This window comes from Phasianus colchicus, chromosome Z (genome assembly GCF_987193195.1).
Source record: "Phasianus colchicus chromosome Z, bPhaCol1.hap1.1, whole genome shotgun sequence".
In the NCBI taxonomy this organism is placed as follows: domain Eukaryota; kingdom Metazoa; phylum Chordata; class Aves; order Galliformes; family Phasianidae; genus Phasianus; species Phasianus colchicus.
Genome location: NC_143476.1, coordinates 81,300,159 through 81,317,555, shown reverse-complemented (window position 1 = coordinate 81,317,555; position 17,397 = coordinate 81,300,159). Strand labels below are relative to the sequence as shown.

General features: G+C 38.6%; 1 protein-coding gene across 26 annotated transcripts in view; it reads right to left on the bottom strand.

Moving 5' to 3' along the window:
• The window catches only part of PRLR (prolactin receptor), a 175,010-nt gene that overhangs the window by 6,594 nt on the left and 151,019 nt on the right, over positions 1 to 17,397 (bottom strand). For 25 of the 26 annotated variants that reach the window (XM_090132314.1, XM_090132306.1, XM_090132308.1 and 22 more), the window contains 9 exons: positions 16,823 to 16,955; positions 14,554 to 14,723; positions 9,946 to 10,109; positions 8,280 to 8,421; positions 6,711 to 6,843; positions 4,855 to 5,024; positions 3,447 to 3,616; positions 1,763 to 1,907; positions 938 to 1,037 (listed from right to left, as the gene is read on the bottom strand). In XM_090132314.1, the coding sequence (XP_089988440.1) occupies positions 938 to 1,037; positions 1,763 to 1,907; positions 3,447 to 3,616; positions 4,855 to 5,024; positions 6,711 to 6,843; positions 8,280 to 8,421; positions 9,946 to 10,109; positions 14,554 to 14,723; positions 16,823 to 16,955 (1,327 nt within the window). The remainder of the gene's footprint in view (positions 1 to 937; positions 1,038 to 1,762; positions 1,908 to 3,446; positions 3,617 to 4,854; positions 5,025 to 6,710; positions 6,844 to 8,279; positions 8,422 to 9,945; positions 10,110 to 14,553; positions 14,724 to 16,822; positions 16,956 to 17,397) is intronic. The other variant, XM_031608405.2, reaches the window with a different exon arrangement.

The following is a 17,397-nucleotide window of genomic DNA, read 5'->3' as shown; positions in this document are numbered from 1 at the left end:
AAAAAGCCACTTGCTTGGTGGATGAAAGGTAGGCAGGAAATGTAATATTTCCAGATTTCAGTAAGGCCTTTCATATTGTCCCTTACAGCATCCTTCTGGACAAATGGTCCAACTGAGAGACAAACAGGCTCATACCCCAGTGGATGATGAACTGACTCAATTGTAGAGTTCCAAGGGTTGCAGGGAATAAGTCTACACCTGGCTGGTGGCCAGTTACTAGCAGTGTTCCCCAGGGCTCAATTCTAAGGCCAGTCCTGTTCATTTACATCAGCGGAATGCATCCTTAGCAAATTTGCCAATAGAACATGCACTGTAACTTCATCACTGACTAGATCAGTTGGGCACAATCCAGGAAGACCAGTGGGTCTCTTATACACACTTAATTGTCATTTTATTCATACTAATGATGAATGACTTCTGATTGCTTTTCCATCAGCAGTTTCTTTCCCTTTGCTCTACTCAGACATTATTTTTGCTGGACTTGTATGAAAGATATAAACATTGTGACAACTTTCCCTTTCAGATTTAGCTGGAATTATAATACGGTTTATCAAATTTGGGGAATTTACAGACAGGTAGGCAAAAAGACTGAATTCATAATATAACCTTATTTCACTAGGAAAATTAGGCCGAACCTATAATGTGCATCTTCAAGAAGCAGGAATACTTAAAGTGATATCTGCTAAGTACTAACTGGGATGGTCAGATCTAATACCAGTTGTCTTTACCAAAAAGACCAAGAAGACTGAGACCTGAAGAACAGAAATACTTCTCTACCAGTTGCAAATACAAAGTAATAAATCTGTAATTTATGCTATGTATCTCTCTTATTAAGAAAGCTAAAATCGATATGAAAGTAAATCAAATGTTAATAGCTTATTTTTGGAAAAGTTTTATGAGTTTATAGCTACACAGAATTATGAAATTTCTGACTTACCTGTACCCTTTTAAAATCATTGTCCAGCTCATGATTAAACATATGAGAGATGACAAGACACCCAAGATGATCCACACAATCATATCTTTTACTCTGAAGTCTAGGAAACAAAGGGAATTATTTAAGGATGCACTAGGAAATACAGTCAGAATGCACAAAAAGTATCAAATTTCTTTTATTTGAAAAAGTGGTTAAATCTTCCAAAGTTGGTATTGGATCCAGAGGCCTCTACTAGCCCAGACTTATCTCAATAATCAGTGCAACATCTGGTAACTAATATACTTCTTATTAATAGCATTGTGCAGGAAATAAACTCCTGTGAAAAAGTTATTAAAATGCATGCAGATGGAAATATTTTTCACAGTGTTCAAATCCACTTAGGCTAATATTAGTAATTTCATTATCAAATACAGACATAATTAAATTTCAGATAGAATGGTCTACAGTTATATATTTTTAAAGATTTCTATTTAATGTAGTCACTTTGTTGTCTACCTAGCACTTTTAATTAAGTTATTATCACTCCTTTTATTAAAAACCACCGTCATGAGAATAAATATGAATGAGGCAATAAACAGAAAGGATGTACTTTAAGTTTGTAAGAAAATTGATTTATCTGTTTAACTCCCAAGATTAATGAAGGGTACAGCTAAATGTCCCCTATGGTGCAGGGAAGCTGAGAATTCAGTTACCTTAGCAATGATTTTCCTACCTGTCCTAGGAAACAGTGGGCTGTCAATCTGTATGGGTACTATGGACAACTAACAGAAGCATTACATGAACTTCATGAAACAACAGTTATCGAAAGGGCACATGGCCACTCACCATTTGGAATTTGAATATACTTCTCTGAGCTCCATTCACTCCATAATCCATGGTGGTCTGGTTTGCAGTGAATCTGTATAATGTACTTCTTTCCTGGATTTAAACTAAACATTTTATATTGTGTTTGCTGTCCAACAAAAATAGTCTGAAAATGAATTAAAAATCATAAAATCCGTATAAAATTTAGATATTTTTCAAAGAAAATCATAGCTAGTTTAGTCCTGATAATCAAGTTGGGGACATATCAGGGCTGTTCTGAAAGTAATGCTTCCTATTTTATGATGCTGGACCATGATGTCAGAGGTGGATGTTGGTGGAATGTCAGTAGGGGTTCTTCCCACCAATATCCCATTACATTTTGTTGCTGTGCAACAGATGGCAGCAGAGGAGCAGCCTGACAGAATGGAGTCTGACATCAAGTGCATCTGAAGCCACGGTGTGTCACTGAATTCCTCCATGTGGAAAAAATGGCACTTACTGATATTCACTGATGCTTGCTGAATGTTTATAGAGATCAAACAGTGGCTGTGAGCACAGTGATGCGGTGAGTGGTGTGAGTGGTGCGTGAGTGGTGACAGTGGGTCATCGCCACCGGTACAGATTTTTTACAAGCATGGCATGCAGGCTCTTGTTCATTGCTATTTACAGATAATGGTGATGACTATGCTGGAAAACACTGTTTTTTTTTTTCTCTGAAAATTTGTTCTATCAAATAGTGTTATTGTGCTCTCTCTATCTGTTTTATTTTCCATGGAAATAAATGGAAGCATTACTTTTGGTGTGACCTGCATAAAACTGGGTATCTTCCTAATAATTGTTACACAGGCCATTGAAGTAACGTTACATTTATTTTATTTCTGTAGTTCAACTTTCTAACATAATGCAGTGGTGATGGTATCTGCTTCTGCTGTAGTGTGCAAATTAAACTGCTATAAAGACATACCAAGAGCATATGACAAGTATAAATGAAATGTGGCAATGCTGGGACCCACCATGGTGAGAACTGAAGGAGGCAAGAAAGAACAACTGGGGAAGAAGCTGCAGAGGAAATAAGGAATGGCAGGGTGGAGCAGGGTAGTAAAGAGTGGATTCTACAGTGGCCAAGGATCTGGGATGTACAGTGGCAGAGGGAAGGCAGGAAGCAATACAGAGATGGCTGGCTAGGTTTTTATGCAGCAGACAAAGAGGCAATACAGCCAAATACCAATAGCTGGAGCCTACAATTTGTCCCCTGTGTGAATTGTAGATCCTGAGCATAGAGAATAATTATTATGTGACCATAACAACTATTACAACTATTACCTGATGGTTATTTGCACAAATGTACATGATTTTACATCATGTCATTGAGCTTTCTGTCATGTAAGAAGTATTTGTGGTTGAGAACAAATTGTCAGAAAAAATAAGCCTGTCAGAATAAGAGCTAACAATTTAAACTACTGTGCCAATATGATTAATATATAATGGCCACAACTGAAAATAAGTTCTTCATCACCAGCTATCGCACAGCAGCATCTCAGGATACTAGTCTCTGCAATAGGAATATGTGGAACACACAAGAACTGCTTTTGAAAAAGGATGAATTATTCCATGTGTCTGCTTCATTACAGTCAGATATGGGACATAACTAATAAACTCTAACTGACCAAGAAAAATTGTAAGTAAAAACTTGCAAGATCCTTACCTCCCATTCTTCTCCTTCCTCAGGCTTCAGTCGCAATTCATAGTCGAGGGTAAGCCATCCAGATCTGACATCAGCCAGTGGGGGTGGAGACCATGTCAATATCAGATATGGTTTTCTATTTATTGGCTTTTTTAATTCTAAAGTTACATTCTCAGGAGGATCTGGCTGTACTGTTAAAATAAGAGGACTGATAGTAAAAGTATGAATGATTTTTCTTTGCACCTTAGGAAAATATACAAAGTGGTATGTGGGGCAAATTGCCGCCTCCACTGTGTCTAGTAACTTGGAACTGCTAGAATACAGGAAGCAAGAATTTCCTGATAAATTAGGATTTATAAATTTGAAGACACGGAAGAACACTGAATAAACGGAGTTCATATTGAAATTTGCCTGAATCATTTACCACCTAAACCATCTTTTTTTCACATCATCATTTATGGTTGCTGTTCTCCATACTATATTTCAAAGTTAAGAGAAAGTTAACATCATTAATGGTGCGTTATAAATGTTGTTTTGTATCATAATCTTATCAAAATTGGTGTATACCAGTAGGGACGCTGAAAACACAGATTTAAATTATAAAACTGGTCCCCTTCAATCTTTAACACTGAGAAAATACAGCAGCACTATCCTGATGTGCATAGGGATGGATACTTAAAACAGTAACACTAAAGTCCTGTCTACGCTTCAAAAATAAAATGGAAGGTGGGTTTCTGCCAGCCAGGCCTGAGCTACTCCAGTTCACAGGTAGAGCTCCTGCATATAATGCATGTGTTTTACCACTTTCTGATGTGAAGTTTACCAAGTAAGAAGTCAGTTCTTCTGCATAAAGGTAAAATATAACGCTTTTTTTTTCTTTTTTTTTTTTCATAAGCCCTTTTTCAGTTATCAGGTTCTCAGCAGCCACAACCTTGATAGAAAAATCATTATTTGTAGTAATGTGCTTTCCCTTAGAAAATACTTGTCCACAGTCACTCTGTAGAAAAAGTCTGAGAGATTATCAGCACATTGCTATAAAAACATCGATTCAGCTTCTCCTGGGAAAATCAAATCTCAGAAAACCACTTTCAGGTAGTAAAATTTAAGTATTACTAGTTAAAAGGTCAATTTGAATTCAGTTGGTAGAGGATTTTAGCAAGATGGTGTTTCTTATGGCTTGACTGGAGGAAATATGTGGATCCAATAAATGATTATCTGAATGCAGCTTTAAAGGTTTCAGCACTTTTGTCCTTCAAATGCTAGGAGGATGAATTCTGATTTACTACTACAACAGACAAGATGGTATCAGTTCTTAAATATTTTTAACTTGGGTATACTACAATCTATAAGAAGACCTGGAAAAAAAAAATTCTTCATCAAAACTGATAACCCTGAATTAATTGGTTCCACAGAAAACACTGTCTCTTACCTATGTAGGTCACATCCACATAATGAGGATCAGAGCTATTACTTCCCATTTCATTAGTTGCCTTGACAGTGATATTGTATATGGTCCAGAAAGAAGTGTGTTTTTTATCAAAGTAGCAGGAATTGGGGCCTGCAGTTCTGTAATCTGGACATTCATAAACTTGTTCTTCTCTGAAATGAAAGAATCACAGTGATTACACAGACTAAAACACATGACTTTGTTTAGACATAGTTGCATTTGTAGTAACATTCTATAGGGCTGGATTTGATTCTATATGCCTGATAATGTGAAGGAAATCATAATACTGTTTTCACACTAAAGAGCAATTAAAGAACCCAACTCCTCTACCTCAAAACTGAGAATACCAAGCCTGGAGAGTGCAGGCTTCCTGTATATGCAGTAGTAGAGTGCAATTGTTGCTTTTCTGAATGCCCTTGTCTACTACATGGTCCCCAAAAGTTTCTGAGAGCCATTAAGCAATTGCCAAAGTCTTCTAACCCATCTGTTAAAAACAGACAATTTCCAATGTTCATTTCACAATGAAGTTAATTCTGCCCACATCATATGCTTTCAGAATTTATTTGTGTCTTTTACCACCTGTTCCTCAAAAACACATGATTTGTACTTGTCCTCCAAATCCATTCCCAAGCTTCCCAAAGAAAGTAATAATCGGAAAGAAAGTACATGGAGAACACCTAGCACTTTTTTCTAGGATGCTTGGAGAATTGATAGTACAAAAGTAATACCTTTGATACTGCCTCACAGGATTTTTTCTGAATAAAATTGTTCAACTGTGAGATAAGCAGTTACTCAAATGGCTCAATGGCAGAGCTCGAAGGGCTGTAGGGGATGGGGCTACACCCTGCTGCCAGTTTGCCACTAGCAGTGTTTCCCAAGGCTCCATTCCAGGTTCATTTCTGTTCATTACTTTTATCAGTGTTCTAGGATGCAAGAGTGGAATGCATCCTCAGCACTTCCACCAGTGACACTTCACTGGGAGTTGCTGACTACCTGGAGGGATGAGAGGCCTCGCAGAGTGATCTAGATAGACTGGAGCATTCAGCAATCAGCAGTGGCATGAAGTTTAACACAGACAAATGCTTGGTGTTGCATCAGGGACAGAGTAATGCTGGACACAGGCAGAGATCAGAGATGAGTGGCTGGAGAGTATTTCAGCAGGAAGGGACCTACAGGTGCTGGAGACAGCAGTTCAGATGAGTCAGCAGTGTGCCCAGGCAACCAAGAGGGCAAAATGCTTTGTGGGGGCACCGAATACAGCACAGCTAGTGATCAGAAGAGCTGATTCTCTGCTATCTATGGTGTTGATGTAGCCTCAATAAGATTTGTATGCTGTTGTGTGCTCCACAGTACAAAAAGGATGTTAAGGTTCTCAACAGGGGAGGTTCAGACTGTACATTAGGAAAAATTGTTTACTGTGAGAATAGTTTCCTGGAGAAGTCCTTGATGCCCCATGCCTGTCAGAGTTGAAGAGGCACTTAGATAGTGCCCTATCAGTAACATGCTTTAACCTTTGTTAGCCCTGAAGCAGCTAACTCTGGTCATTTTTGAAAACTTTTTTCCTGTAGTCAAGGTGTTACACAGCTATACCTTTGTTTGCAGTTCCTGCACTACTGCAACTTTCAAGGCAGTTTATCTATGTCATTACAATTCACAACAATCTGAAAAAGCCAACACTATAAAGAGAGCCTCTTTCAACCTTAAATATGTTGTTGCTTGTACTATTCCAGAATATGTCATTTGCACAAAAGACAAAAAAACCCATATCTCTTAAATGCAAAAAACAATTAAGCATGATTTTCTCACAAAATAGTGAATAATCATATACAGCATCTTACCCTTCTTTGCTGTAAAGTAAAGTATAGTTAGTAGGATGCCCTCCATCTAAACCCGGTTTCCACCAACAGGTAAATGTTTCCTTTTCTGGGGAGCGGCATTTGGTTATCGTAGGCTTTTCAGGAGGTGACTGTCCTGCAAGAGATACACGAATGAAATAATTAGTACATTTAATGCATTAAGTCAACTCCAGAGCTTATAAAACATAATCAAAAAGAACACTAGAAAATATTATTTTTTTTCTTTTTTTTTTTCCTTACGAAGCAAGAAAATATTTTGCTTCACTGTTAGCACAAGAAAGAAGTGGTGTTCAGTGGCTAGGGCAGCAGCCTGCAAGTTCAACCTTGATTCAAAACCCTTTCCCACTGAAGATACAATGAGGAACGACATTTTGTTCTCTGGCTGGCTCTCCTCTGCATCCCACATCTGATAAAGGATTCTCAATACCATCATACCAGGTTTTATAAAATGATTTCTCTATCTATCATCTAGATAAGCATTTTTTTTCCTTCATAAATGTGTTTTAAAATGCTGCTGACTATTCCAGAAAAAAATATGTTGTCACTTGTTTTGGCTCAGGAAAAAAAAAAAGAATTTGTTTGCCTGGGTGTTTATGTACCTGCCAGTAATTCTCTTTTGAAATGCCTATGCTAAGATGACTCAAAAGACACAAAGAAGTAATTCTTGTTTTTCCTCCTACAGTGACGTTATGCTCAGTACTCCTAATTGCCTGATTCCTGCCAAGCAATTTACAATTACGTGGATTTCTGATGATGTTAGTATAGTCTCAAGAAAATCATTTGGGCAAAAAATAGGGCTGAGAAGATGCTTAAATTTTGAATAGTTTGATGCTAATAAAAACTCTAATGCTCTTGAAACATTTGCAATTATGTATCCATGGCAAAATATGGTCTTATTATATCAAAATGTATATTCTCTATTATTTAGAGTAGGGCCATTGATTTTCCAAATCTATAATTGCCTACGGCAGATCTGAAAGTGGGACATTTAAAATATACTCTTCTGTTAAGAGCACTTCAGCAATCTCCATGTCAAATAATGAATAATACAGTTGTGGTAGAAGAAGATTTGAGGCAACTTGGCTCATTCTGTTGGAACATTTAACATTCCAACAAAATACAGATAATTATTCCCATGTGATAGTAGCTGCTATGTCATGGTCTGTTAGGCAGGGCAATAATTTCAGTCCAGTTGTTAAAGAACAAATGAATGACTCTTACAGAAGTATCTTTAGTTATAGGTGAAATCACCACAATTTTTAAATGGCAGGACATGACCAAAAATTTATGTAACCACACCTGTATCAGAAGTGACTTCCTAATAAACTCCACACTGTTTGTCATAGAGAGTTTTGCAAGATGCTGAGTGGATCAGTAAGACCAAATTGTAGTGACACAAAAATATGATAAGATGCAGTAAGTTGTTCCTCCAGCACTACGAAGCATCTGTGTGAGGAAGCAGGTTTTCAGGGCTAGCATTTAGGTACCTTTTGCGACACTGACCTACTTTTATTTTAAACACAGCTAACAGAACAGCAATCATCCACCTACCACCGGAGATCAGAATGTGTCTTTCAGAGCTCCATTCACTCCATTCTCCAGGGTCTAACATACAACGGACCTGAACAACATACCTCATGCCAGCATTTAACCTATTTATTTTGCACTGTGTTTGTACTCCGACAGGCACTGTCTGGAAAAAAAAAAAAAAACAATAAGGAATTAGGGCATTTTAAAAAATAAATCAGCAAGAAGTATGCTTATAACACTGACTTCAGAAAGGCAAAATTTTCAGTTGCATATTTGCTAGGATGTTAATTACAAAGAAGTGAAGCTAGCAACTGGATGAATAGGAAAGCTCTTCAGTGACACTGAGATCATGATTCTTGAGAACTGCAGACCTCCTAGCAAGTTAATACTCCCTCAGATCTACATGCAAGGAACATTATCGGCTGTCCAACTCCCAGATAGTTAACACTTCTTAGAGCCTAATTTTAAAAGCTCACTGTTAAAATGCCTTACTTAGGCCCTTTCAGTCTCTCTTTAGAAGTCCCTCAAGGCAAGTAGCTTTCTCCATCTGTAAGGCAGCAGCTATTAAGGCAGCATTGAGGTCATCTGAATGTAACTTTAAGGATGACATTTTACCCTGGTATCCCAGCTGTGGGAACTGTGGCCTACTCCTAATAAAATGGCAACAGCTGAGAACAGCAATATAAATGGTGTGAGTAGAACACCCCAGAACTTCGGAGAGAGGAAAACGGTCCTAGCAAATCATGTTGAGGAGGATGATGACTCAAAGCCCAATTAAGAATAACTAGGGAGTTACTGAGAGACTTTTGAAAGAGTCAGCTTAAAAAAGCACAATTAAAGAAGCATGACCATTTGTAGTACTCAGGGAAGACAAGAAACCACAGTAGCTGTAGTTTCAGTTTGATGCTATCAGAAGCTGCTCTGTTGCACTGTGACTTCTACTTAAGCTAGACAGAGTGGTATCCCTCCCTGATGTTGTGCATTCCAGGCAGTGTGGGCTGCCACAGGCAGGGACCCAAACCCAGATGCATGTGTGACCTCATGGGATACTCCCTCATTGGATTACAGTTTAGTGTACTCTAGGATAGAGAGTGGGTTTTTGTTAAGTCAAAGCATCCATCTCCCCTGAATAAGTGGGTACAAACATGGGATTTTGCACTTGCAGAGAGTTGGACGTGCTTGTATCCCCCTGCCTGTCAGAGGGGAATGTCTGCTTATATTTCTGTGATTAGTTGTAGATATGCACTTAGAAATTTGAACGTGTCTTTTGAGTGCCTAGAATTGTGATTTAGCTCTCGTTCTGCTGATTAACGTTAACTGATTTCTCATTAATATTTTAATGAATCACCAAACTGATGATTTTGCTTAAACTTTGCAAATGGAGCAGAGACTTATTGTGATACTCAGCAGTAGACACATTGATGAAAATCACAATTACATATTCAAGAAGTAAGCTAACTAGATTTATTTACTTTTTTCATTTTATTATATAACATCATTAGGATTGTTATGCAAATACCATTACCTTCACTCTCTACAAACTGTGACAGAATTTTCCTTTATATAACAATATTTCGTTATGGTAATTCTACTATCCTTATCGAAACTAAGATTTTTATAATAATACCAATTAAATTCTGACATTAGAACTCACTGAAAAGCATTTATGCATATATTTTTCTCTTACCTCCCACTCTTCCTTTTCCTCAGGTTTTAATCGTAGCTCATAGTGATATAAATGATTAGAGCCGGTATCAGCTAATAGAGGTGGAGACCATTTTGCCCAAAGGTACATTATATTAGCAGATCTTTGTGTTTCTAGTGTGAGATTCACAGGAGAACCTGGCTGAACTGTACAAATGAAAAGTTTGCCATTAATGATTCATGTATTCAATGATTCAATGATTAATTCCTCTCTGAAAAGATACCTCTTTGTTGTTGGTTTGTTTGGTTTTTTTTTCATAGCAATGATGGAGGGGGTTGCTGAACAAAGGGCATGGAGTGATGTAATAGGGATCACAAAATTAATAAAATGGGGATTAAGCAGGGTCACCTTCAGCATTCACAGGTTAGCAAAGAGCAAGGTAGGAAGACAACATGCTATGGGTGCCTCTGTTACATGCCTATATGCTAATGCACACAGTAATAGGAATAAACATGTATATGACACCTGCATGTGGCTACATTCTCATTGGGATCACAGAGAAGCAATGGGATGGCTACCATGACTGGCCCTGCCGGAGTTTGGATGAGGAGATGACTGAGAGTATACGGAAATACATGGCTAAGTGAGGTGACTTTATAGTGAAGGTAACCTTAGAGTAAAAGTCTGCTATAGGCCCTCTGATCACAGAGACTGTGCAGATGAGGCCCTCTACACAGAAGTGGCCTCACGTTCACAAGCTCTTGTCACGTGGAACTTTAACCAATATATATGTCTTGGAGGGACAACACAGCAGGACATGAACAACCTAGATGTTCCTAGAATGTGATAATAATAACTCCTTCCTCCAAGTCACAGAGGAACCAATAAGAAGAAGCACTATGCTGGACCATGTTCTCACCAACAAGGAAGAATTTATTGGGAGTATGAAACTCACAGACAGCTTTGGTTGCAGTAGCCATGAAATGGTGGAGTTCAAAATCCTTATGGCAGAAAGAAGGATGATAAGCAAACCTCACAACCATGGACTACAAAAGAGCGGACTTTGACCTCTTCAAAAAGGTCTGCTTGGTAGAGCTCTTTGGAATAAGGCTTTGGAAGGAAAAGGGGCCAAAGAAAGCTGATTATTATTCAAAGATTGCTTCCTCCAAGCTCAAAAGCAATGGATTCCAACAAAGAGGAAGTGAGGCAGATTTCCAGGAGGCCTGCATGGATGAAGAAGGATCTCCTGACCAAACTCAAACAGAAAAAGTAAAACTACAGACAGTGCAAGCAAGGATGGGTAACCTGGGAAGTACACAGAAATACACTCAGAGCATCCAGGAATGGAATTAAGAAAGCTAAAGCCCAAGTGGAATTGAATCTGGCCAGAAGTGTGAAAAACAACAAGGGCTTCTACAATTGTATGAGTGACAAAAGGAAGACTAGAGAAAATGTGGTCCCCATGCTGAATGAAATGGGAGACCTGGTTGAAGAGGACAATGAAAATGCTGAGGTACTGAATGCTTTCTTTGTCTAAGTCTTCACCAGAAAATCTGGCCTTTAAGAATCTAAGTTCTCAGGCAGATGTTGCTGAAGCAAGGAGGCTGTGCCCTCAGTGGAAGAGGATCAGGTCAGGGAATAACTGAGGAAACTGGACATTTGTAAGGTCATAAGCTCTGATGTATCTGTGAGTGCTGAGGGAGGTGGCAGATGTGATTGTAAGGCCTCTCAATAATTTTCTGTCCATCATGGCAACAGAAATAAGTGCTTGAAGCCTGGAGGAAATAAAGTATCACTCTTCTATAAAAGGGCAAGGAGGAGGACCCAGAGAACTAAAGGCTGGTCAGCTTCACTTTGATCCCTGAGAAGGTAATGGAATAACTAATTCTGGAAACCATTCTGGAAACCATGGTTTAGGTACTTAAAAGAGAAGAAAATCAGAGGTGGCCAGGGTGGATTCAACAAGGAAAAGTTACACTTCACTAGCCTGCTGAGCTTCTGTAATTAAATGACCGGCCTGATGGATGAGGGGAAAACAGTGGACACTGTCCTCCTGGACTTCAGTAAGGCCTTTTACATCCCCATGAGATCATCTTAGACAAGCTGTTGAGGTATGGGCTGGAGTAGCAGATAGTGAGGTGGACTGGCTAAATAGCCAGGCCAGGTAGTAGAAGTCATCGGTGCAAAGCGAGTATGGAGACTAATAACAAGCAGAGTACCCCAGGGGCCAATACTGGGTCCAATTCTGTTTAATATCTTTGTTAATGACCTAGATGATGGTGTAGAGCGCACCCTCATTAAATTTGCAGATGACACAAAATGTGGGGGAGAGACTCACCAGATATCCAGAGGTACTTCAACAGGCCGGAGACACGAGCTGACAAATATCTCGTGTTAGTCAATGAGCAGGAATACAAAGTCCTACAGATCAGGAGGAACAACCCAGGTTCCAGTACACAGTAGGGCCACCAAACTGGAAAGTAACTTTGTAAAAAACGATCTAGAAGTTCTAGTGGACACCAAGTTGAGGAAGAGTCCGCAACATGACCTTGCTGCTAAGAAGGCTAGAGGCATTCTTGGCTACATTAGACAAAGAATTGCCAGCAGGTCAAGAGACATGACACTTCCCCTTTGCTCAGCACTGGAAAAACTGCACCTGATATACTACATCCAGTTTTAGGCCCATCAAGTACGAGAGAGACATTTACATGCTGGAAAGAATTCAGAGAAAAGGCCACCAAGACAATGAAAGTAGGGGAAAGAACCAGAACAGTTGCTCTGAATTGTTGAAAGGGATATTCCACAAGGTATCATGTGAAAAAAATATAAAACTGAGGGATCTGGTCAGGGAGTCAGCTGCTGCTTCAGAACTGTTTGGGCATTGGTCAGCAGGTAGCGAGCAACTGTGTTGTGCACAATTTATTTGTAAATATACACAATTATCATGACTATTGTTTTCCTTTCCTCTTCCTTTCCCGCCTTAGCAAATTGTTTTTGATGTCAACCCACAAGTTCTACTTTATGTTATTTTTCCAGTTCTCTTCCCTATTGTCATAATTTCAGCTGGGATAGAATTGTTTTCTGATAGTGTCTGATATGATGCTGTTTTGGTTCTAAGAAGAAAACTTCTACTTCTCTGAAAGAGCGGTCAGGCACTGGAATGGGCTGCCCAGGGAGGTGGTCGAGTCACTGACCCTGGATATGTTCAAGGAACATCTGTGTTGAGGGATATGGTTTAGTGAGAACTATTGGTGATAGGTGAATGGTTGGACTTTTCCAAGGTTGGTGATTCTGTGATAATACACCAAGGTTTATAGTTGCTGCTAAGCAGCATTGTACAAAACTAGTGTTATTCTCAGTGAAAGGTCCAAGGAGCTGAGATAGAATCAGGACAGCTGACTTAAACTGGCAAAGGGATATTCCATGCCATATGAAATGGTATGAAACTTCAAGCGGAAGGAGTTTTGGAGGGAGTGGGAGTTCTGGCTCTCTTCCACAACCTGGATCCAGTTGGGCAGTGGGAAGTATCGAGCAATTCCTTGTGCCTCGCTTGTTCTACACATTCATATACATACACACGCACATAGAGTCATAACTGTTTTCCTTTTCCTTTTCTCTTAGTAAATAGTTTCTATCTCAATCCACGAATTCTACTTTGGTTTTTTTCTTTGTTTTTTAAATTTTGATTCTCTCCTCCGCCCGCCTGGGAAGGTGGGGAGTGAGCAAATGCCCGTGGGCGCTCAGCAATCTGCCACATTGAACCACAATACCTATCCACTGGGAGAGGGAAATGTGCAAATGGTTGTGTGGTGCTTAGCTGCCTGCTGGGTTAAACCACAGCACCACCTCAACCACTCCGTTGTCTTTCTGTTTTTTGTTTTTGTAATTCATTATATTAATTTCAGATCATTCAGTCCCACTGTACCCTGTGAAGGTACAGTACAACAGACTTTTTTTTGCCTTTTCTCTCTAACAATGTTAACTGGCTACTGATTTAAGACAGTATCAGCAAATCTTAGACTTAACTCTGAATTAGTTAGGCTAAAGAAACAGAAATCATAATTTCATTCAGCCGCTCTTGTAAAATGAAAGTGTGGCCAAAAAGACTGTATACACTGTAGAATATGTTGTATGCAGAAAACAGAATGGAGTTAAGAATATGAAATACTGCATAAAACAAACAAAAAATGTGAGGTTTTAGGCATATTTTTCTACCCTTCCAAGACTGCAATGCCAACAAACCAGAAAGATGTTTACATTGGGAAAACCTAGTCTGGAACACTTGTGACAGTTTGACCTAATTTGAAAATTTGATAATCTGCAGTGCTAGGAGCCTACAAAACTGTTTAGACTCAGCTGACTCTTAACTGAAATACTGGAGATAACTAGAAACCGGAGCAATTTTTCAGCCACAATTAAGGTAATGCTAGAATATGCTTTTACTTGATTTGTAAGTATAATGCGGTTTGCACATACATTAGAGGTACCTACTTCAGATCATGGGCAGATAAACACTCCTCCACTAGCAAGTTTCATATTATGAGGAAAGAAATCTTTCACCAGTACTTGTTGTTGGATTAAAAGATAGATATATCTCAAATTAGGTTGCTTTTTTTTTTTTTTTTTCCATTTCATTCTTCCTTTTTTTACCTATGGAAGTCACATCCACATACTGAGGATCTGAGCTGTTACTTCCAATCTCATTCGTTGCTGTTACAGTGATATTATATGTTGTCCACGAATTAGTGTGGTTTCTATTGAAGTAGCAGGAATTGGGACCTGAAGTTCTGTAGTCTGGGCATTCATAGATATCTTCTTCACTGAAATAAAATGATTTAAAAAGTTCAAAGTTTAGGAAATGAATCAAAGTAGATAATTTTCTAGTAATGGCCTAAGTTCAGCATAGACATTTAAGATGTTAAACTTTAAGCCTATATATAACCCCATCTCTGGGAAACATTTCAGTGAATGTCAAATGCTATTACCATAAATGCTCCATTGACTCATAAAGCTATTTTTATGCAGTTGTTCAGTACGAAAGTTTTTATCTGCTTTTTTATACACAAGAATGTGTTGCCAAAAGAATGGGAAAAGAAATTTCCGGAGACAATACAAAGTACTTTAAAAAAACATTTAGAAGCAAGTTTAAAAGGCAGATATTAAACACTTTACCTAATGAAGGAAAATTGCTAAATGCCTTCTTTACACACTGTCACTGGAAAGTAACCTGATGGGTTCTGTGGCAGAAGAGTGTTTTATTACTTATTTTGTTTTCAATAATGTGCATTTATCTGCTTTTGAATGTGAGCATGGCCATATCTCTTACATATTGTCTTCTACCTTAGGAGTCTTCAGCTTTTTTTTTAAAGTGTTTTGTACTCCTTAAAGCTGAACTGGATGATACACTTAGACTTTTTCTAGGTGTGAAGAACTGCAGAAACACAAAGCATAGATCAGATGGCTCAGGAACACATTTGATTCACTTCATTGTCATGATTGATACACCAGCTGTAACAAGGTTTTTCAGTGTCCATGCAGCTTTGTCCCAATTCACCAAGCAAAGATGAATGTAAGAGGACTACACCTGAGACAACAAGTTAAGAAAGGTAACTCTGGCCTAGATCTGGAGTGCTTGGCAACACTTAGGTTTCATCAGATTTAATAAAAATGATAAGCATCTATATCATCTCCAGGCAGGACTCTTCTGGGCTGTGACTGGTATAATGTAAAATGCTCATAAGAAGTTCTATTCTGATCAAGATCGAAACACCTGGGCTTTCATAAAATAAAAGTTCTACAGATATGCTCGTTGCAGATAAGGAAAACATGATCTCTCTCGGTTCATTTTTGATTGTGGTTACTTCATTAAAAGGTGTACCCTTATCAATTAATACAAGTAACCTGGAGTTGGTTTAATCTAAGCAGGGATGTCTGAGGCTTTACCGTATCTATTTTGAACCTCACTGGATTTATTCAATGAAATTCAATCTCAGCTTCCCTGCTTACTTGTACATATTATGAGACCTCTTTTTAAAGGAAGAAAGGGCTCTTATATTAAGAAGCACAGGTTAAGCAAAGTAGCTAAGCATATGCACATTCTATTTTTAAACAGTATGAGGGTGTCACAGATTTACCAAACCAGTAAGTTTTGAGATGCAATATCCACATCTGATTTTTACCCCAGTTTGTAAGCCAACAGCTTGACTATGAATTCAAATAGGGACATCTCTAAAACAGACTTTCTCCAGATGTGTGTTAGCTCCTTGGAAAGCCCTAAGGGCACCATCAGCCATTATTGTAATTGCCCAACCTCCCCCACCTTTGGCCAAGACTCCATTTCAGCCCACAGCAGCAGGGCCCATCTACAGCTCCCTGCAGTCCAAACAAGGGCCCCACAGAGCTGGCTTTGACCTATGGGTGACATCCTTGCCCAACACAACCTTGGGCTGTCCCCATCCCCAAGATTATGCCCAATGCCTGGGGCTGAGGTTGCCCCACTACCTACTCTGCTTCCCTTCAGCAGGCAGGAAGGGCCCTGGCTGGTGGCTTTGCTTTGCCTGCCTCAGAGAAGCTCCCACAGACCCCAGCCCTCATGGTGCCCTGATGCTCCCCACCTCAGAGAAGCATGCTGTTCAAATTAAAGCTGTGTGCCACCTGATAAGAAGGGCAAATTACATCTTTCCCTGTACGTATTCAGACAAGGAAATTTCAGCTCATTTGAGTTTTATTAGGGGCAGGCTGAAGGTTTGGTTCTGGTAACAGTGATGTTTTTTTCTACCAAGGGAAACCCATTAATAGTCCCTGTTGGCTATCTGAAGTTTCATGGATTCATAAAAAATAGCTTTCATAAATTAATGTTATCAGTCCCTCATTCTATCATAATCATCACTTGATAACTTACTTATTCACCACTTTTTACCTGTCCTTGCTGTAGAACAGGGTGTAATTGGTAGGAAGTCCTCCATCTGAACCAGGCTTCCACCAACAAGAAAAGGTTTCCTTTTCTAGAGAACGACATCTTATTATCTTAGGTTTTCCAGGGAATGATTGACCTAGGGAAGTGCAGAAATCCAACTAGTTATATTAGTGTTGGACAGTGTTGTTTTTTTTTTCTTTTTTCTTTTTTCTTTTTTTTTTTGTTATAGTGGTTACTGAATGGCAAATTCAACATGAAATGCTTGAGGAGAATAAAATTATTTGAAACTAAGGAATGAATTTGGTAAATACATCTTCCTGGAAAAAAGTCAAGACATTCAGAAAAGTACATATATTTTATCTCAAATTTCTGAAACAGCTGCTAATATACATTTACTTCTCTCTTTCAAATGAAAATTTCATTTTTACCTAAATTTCAGAAGTAAATTTCAGTAACTTTCAGAATAAATGAAAAAGCATGGAATCAAATGCACTATTTACTGTTTATATTTTCTAAGACATCAAAAATCTTTATCTTCAGGTCATCTTAGAATTAAACTTTTCCATCAGCTTTGTAGC